The 5523-nt window shown below is 48.8% G+C and overlaps 1 protein-coding gene across 1 annotated transcript in view; it reads right to left on the bottom strand.

Annotated features, from left to right (window-relative positions):
* Nucleotides 1-3641: 3641 nt before the first annotated feature.
* The window catches only part of LOC107114251 (transient receptor potential cation channel subfamily V member 6-like), a gene marked incomplete at its 5' end in the record, with an annotated part of 16564 nt that continues 14682 nt past the window's right edge, over nucleotides 3642-5523 (bottom strand). The window contains one exon of the mRNA XM_015415692.1: nucleotides 3642-4235. Within this exon, the coding sequence (XP_015271178.1) occupies nucleotides 3950-4235 (286 nt within the window). The remainder of the gene's footprint in view (nucleotides 4236-5523) is intronic.

Below are 5523 nucleotides of genomic sequence, written 5' to 3'. Positions count from 1 at the left end.
TGTTGGGACTAAGAGCCACATTGGCCAGTGGACTGCAGTGAGGGGTCAGAAAAGGACAACATGGTTGTCTCCGTTAGGGTTGCCAGCTCTGGGTTGGGAAACACCTGGGTATTTTGAGGGGTGGAGCCTGAGGAAAGCAGGTTGTGAAGAGGGGGACTTCAAGGGGGGTATAATGCTATGGAGTCCACCTTCCAAAATGTCCATTTCTTTTGCCTGGAGACCTGCCTGGAACTGATTTCTGTTGCCTGGAGTCCAGTTGTAATAGTGGGAGATCTCCGGCCACCACCTGGAGGTTGGCAGCCGTCGCCCCCAACCCTTCCATCAGTGGAGCTCTCTTGACAGAAGAGGCAGCGAAGGAAGGGTGATTTTACCTCCTTCCCCTTCCTTACCGCTCCACATTGCTCTTACTGCCCAAGCCTCCTGCAATCAGAGGAACCGACTTTCCCGGGACTGGAAATGGCTGCCTTGGGTAGGGGAGAGCGGGGAAGATCCGTAAACATCAGAACGATTGCTCAGTATAATCTCATATCTTGTTTCCTGAAGTGGGAGACAGTTGCCTGTACTGCACAATGCTTAGTACACGAGTATCCAATACAAAAGTAATCGGGGTGGTGATGAATGTTCCCTCTAAGCTGTGGAGTCTTGTGAGCAAAAATTCTACTTTGTGAGCCACTGGCATTAAAGTTGTGAGCGAGTGATTTGGCTGCTGCATAAGTTAGTTTGCTCTGGAGCCATCCCTTCCCGAGCTAAGGCAAAAATGTGTGAGCTGGAGGCTAAGAAACTGTGAGCTAGCTCACACTAACTCAGCTTAGAGGGAACACTGGTGGTGATGGATTAATGAGGACAACTACTGGTTTAAGCCCCCTCCCGACCTGATAAAAATGGGTAAGTGAAGGAATACCAAGCCGTGGCAACTTCGGGAAGGCCCAAGATATTTTTACCCTTTTATTGGATCTATCTGCCAAGGATAAGCGTTTTGCCCTGGCTCCAAAATGAGTCTAGACAAAATTCATCCGATTCCAGTGGTCCCCCCAAAAAACTGGTAGTAACAGGACACAGCCTGCATTGAAAGAGCCAGTTTGGTGCAGTTGCATTAGGATCTGGGAGACCCAGGTTCAAATCTTCATTCTGAGTGACCTTGGGTTAATCACATGCTCTCAGCATAGCCTACCTCACAGGGTTGCTGTGAGGATAAAATGGAGGAGGGGGGAGATGATGGAAGCCTCTTTTGGACCCCATGGGGGCAGAAAGGCAGGATATAAAGGATGTAAACACATAAATAAATATTAAGGTCACAGCGGTGAAATAGTTACTGCCACAGATTCCGTGCTTAATAGGCTAGGAAGATCTGCAGGGAACCCCTGACGCAAATGGAAATACTTTTATCAATTTACACCTTGCTTCTCCCTCATGGGTGTGCCTGGGCTGCAGTTTTAGACTCAGTGTTCGAAAGGCTGTTGAAAGAAGACAACTCAGGTTGTCGAAAGAAGAAATTTTAAAGGGAGGAGGATTTGTATTTAAATTCACAGTTATTCCCGGTCAGACATCAAAGTGAAAAAATATTAAATTTTTCCTTTCACACAGGAGGAGGGAAGGGAAGAAATCCCGATGTGTGTGTATTCAAACTGAAAGGTAATTAAGCTGGTCTGAAAAATCAAGGGCAACCACAAACGAAAAATGTAGAAGATGCTTTTGGTGGCAGGTGAGTTAAAAGCATGTTCAAAAAGCGTGAAAACCACAAACGAAAAATGTAGAAGATGCTTTAGGTGGCAGAAGGTGAGTTAAAAGCATGTTCAAAAAGCATGAACCGTTAATATTCGAATACATCAAATATCACTCAATGCGCTCTTCTGTGCCTAGGAACGCGACTGGTAGGAAACAGCCAGGGGTCATTTCATGCAGGAGCGCACAGGAGCGGAGCTCCGGCAGTACAGAGCCCAGCGGGTGGGCACATGCAACAAGCCCCACCCCCTGCTCCCAGCAGCCCTCAGTCAGAGCAAGATGCAGGCAAGTAAGTTGCAGAGCCCCCCCGGTCCAAAACAGTCCAGTGGCACTTTTAAGACCAAGTTTTATTCTGGTACAAGCTCTCCCTCCTCTGTAAGGACAGATCTGCACATTTTCACCCCCCCCCGAATAGCTAGCAATCCAAAACAGTCCCATGGAGCCTGAGCGGTGGGTGTTGCCTTGTGACACACTTCCGGTGATGTCAGGGGGTGTGGCATATGCAAATAAGGTATACTAATGAGTTATGCTAAGTAGCTCCTGCACCTCTTTTTCTACGAAATGACCCCTGGAAACAGCCTTGGATAAAATATTCAGTTAACTTAAGACTCAAGGTCGTCTGTGTTCTGTACCTAACCCAGTGATGGTTTTGTAGAACTGCAAAAAATGAAGAGTGTACACACTCCGCACCTGAACACAATGTAATGGGGATTAAGTGCAAGCCTGTCTAGAGATGCCCCGTGAATTCAAACGTCAGGAAATCAAGACCGGACATAAAACAAGAATTATTTTCAACATGTTTCATGTTACATCCTCTTCTCTGCTGTCATCAAGCAAATTCAAATGTACGACATCACTTTTTTCCAAGGTATGCCCCCCTCCCTGTGTCGCGGGAAAACTCAGCCCAGTTGTAATATCATATCCCTCATTTTCATGTCCTTGATGTTTCCAGGAAGAGACACAGGGAGGGCTGATTTCAGTGGAAGGTGCATAATCTCTGTAATATCGACTTTCAGCCATAATTAAAAAGAGCAGACTCTAGAAACGATCAAACAGGCTGAAAATTGAGCTGTGCTCGGAAGAGGCTCTTGAGCTCAAACAAACAACTGACATCACCGTGCTCCAGGAACAGGAAAGCTGCCATCGAACTACACAACTCTATCTTTTTGCCATGTATAGATAACAGGGGCAAGAACAATGAGATTCACGCAAATCAGGGTTTAGGTTTAATTCTCATGCTCGGACGGAACTCCTTACTGTCCAACTTGGCTGGGCAGTGGAAAGAAGCCAAATGCCCTTCACTGAAGGGTTTAAGAGACCTGGGGAGGAGACGCACACGGGACGGAGTCTTTTCTGCCTCCCCTTTCCCAATGACGTTAGCAGCCAACCTGTGGTGCCACATCACTGTGCTGTACTGTCCTCAGTGGAGCCACTTACAACCAATCACGTGAATGGGGGATGGAAAAAAGGCACAGCGCAGTCACCTGAGGCTTCACCACTGTCTATACCAAAAGTCACCAGGAAGAGAAGAGAGACCCCCAGAGCAATCTAGCGGTTGGAGGAGTGTTGAAATGTACCCCGGTGCATGCAACTGGTCCATGTGATTCCTAGACAATCCCTTTCTGCTTATGTCCGCACGCAAGTGCCGCCATCTCACAACTAACCTGTGATGAACCCAGCAAGGAACCTGCAAGGCAAGTGCGAAGCAGAGGTGGTCTGGTCATTGTCTTCCTCTGCAGAGCCTCTGCCTTGGTCGTCTCCCATCCACGATCCCAAGAGCTGGTGAAATCAGGCTATACCCACGCTGCTCCCCCTCCCTCCCCATTTCTGCTTAGAGCAATACAAAATTATGAACGTTATTAGCTCGTAAAATACACAAGTGGCTTCGGTTTCAAAGTGCCACTGTCCACTACCGCCGGCAAAAGTAGGCCACCACTGAAACCAAGATCCGTACACAGTTCTGGAAGGCTCTGGAAAAGTCCTTGTCCCCTAGGACATGCCATGACAGAGGTCATCTCCAAAGTTCTGCTGGGGTTGTGCTACGGCTTCAAGATCGGCGCGCTTGCTTCCACTCAAAGGCTCTTCTGTGTGTCGCTCGCAGCAGTTGCGAGTTCCAAACAATTGCTGATGCCTGTCAGAACAGCCGTTACCGGAACTGTTGGATGTACTACAGTGCGTCCTCTGCACTGAAGCCAGAAAGAAATCCCTGGGTTCTGGGGCTGGTAGCTCAGACATGGTAGACTTCCTCCTCCTCCATACCATAATTGGTGTACCCTTGCCCTGGGCCCAGTGCGCTGCGGCGCAAGATGTCCCAGCCACAACCAGAGCTCCTCCGTGATGAACATGGTGTATCAGAAGGAGTACCAAAGGGCCCCTGCTTCTTTGAATAAAACACTCCGCCATTATCTGGGGGCAGAGCCTTCTTGCTCTTCAAGTACTTCTCAAAGGCGTCCCTTCGATGGGGTTCATATGTTTTTACCTTTGGTTGCCGAAGTTCGCAGCGACGTTCAACCCTGTGGGTGAAATGTGCACAAAGGCAGTCAGGGACGCTGTTACAACCCAACCTTTCTCTTTCCTATCTCAAGGCAGAAAGGAGTTTCATCATTTCTTGAATCAAGACGGCTGCTTACGTACAATGCCTCAAAAAAGCAAGCCTAACCTTATAAGCCAAAATCTGGCACAACAGTGGCCTCTAACCTAACAAACACATGAAGCCGCCATATACGTGAGCCAGTTTGGTGTAGTGGTTAAATGTGCAGACTCTAATCTGGGAGAACCGGGTTTGATTCCCCACTCCTCCATTTGCACCTGGCTGGATGGCCTTGGGCAAGCCGTAGTTCTGATAAGAGCTGTCTGGAAAAGGAGCAGAAGGGAAAGGAGTTTGTAAGCCGCTCTGAGACACCTTTGGGTAGTGAAGGGCGGGGTATAAATCCAATCTCTTTTTCTTCTTCTTTTACCTCACAGGGGGTCTGTTGTGGGGAGGGGAAGGGAAAGGAGTTTGTAAGCCGCTCTGAGACTCCTTTGGGTAGTGAAGGGTGGGGTATAAATCCAATCTCTTTTTCTTCTTCTTTTACCTCACAGGGGGTCTGTTGTGGGGAGGGGAAGGGAAAGGAGTTTGTAAGCCGCTCTGAGACTCCTTTGGGTAGTGAAGGGCGGGGTATAAATCCAATCTCTTTTTCTTCTTCTTTTACCTCACAGGGGGTCTGTTGTGGGGAGGGGAAGGGAAAGGAGTTTGTAAGCCGCTCTGAGACTCCTTTGGGTAGTTAAGGGCGGGGTATAAATCCAATCTCTTCTTCTTCTACTTGGTCCATCATACTGTCTACTCAGACAGGCCGCTGCTCTCCAGGATTTCAGGCAGAAGTCTTTCACATCCTTTCAATTGGAGATGTTGGGGATTGGGACCTTCTGCAGGCCAAGCAGATGCTCTACCACTGAGTCACGGCCTCTCCCCATTCCTGGCTGGGCTCAGGGCCAGGAAGATTTTGGAGGGGAGGAGATAAGGACCTTGTGGGGGGGTTTCAGCTATCAAAATAATACCACACGATCAGCCAGGGGCGATTTCCCCTCTCTATCATATGGCCTTTTCAACGAGCAGTGCATTAAGTCCAGGGCTATTTTGGGGCAGGAACGCACAGGAACGGAGTTCCGGCTGGCTCCCGAGTTGGCCACGCCCAGCAGGAACTCATTAGTATAATAGGCCACACCCAACAGCAGAAACTCATTAGGATTGGCTACATCAGGGGTGTGTGGCCTAACATGCAAAGGAGTTCCTGCTCCAAAAAAAGGCCCTGGGTTTTGACC

This window comes from Gekko japonicus, unplaced genomic scaffold (genome assembly GCF_001447785.1).
Source record: "Gekko japonicus isolate JY-2015 unplaced genomic scaffold, Gekko_japonicus_V1.1 scaffold3937, whole genome shotgun sequence".
In the NCBI taxonomy this organism is placed as follows: Eukaryota; Metazoa; Chordata; class Lepidosauria; order Squamata; family Gekkonidae; genus Gekko; species Gekko japonicus.
Note: the sequence above shows the minus strand (reverse complement) of the source record. Positions and strands in the feature narration are given on the sequence as shown.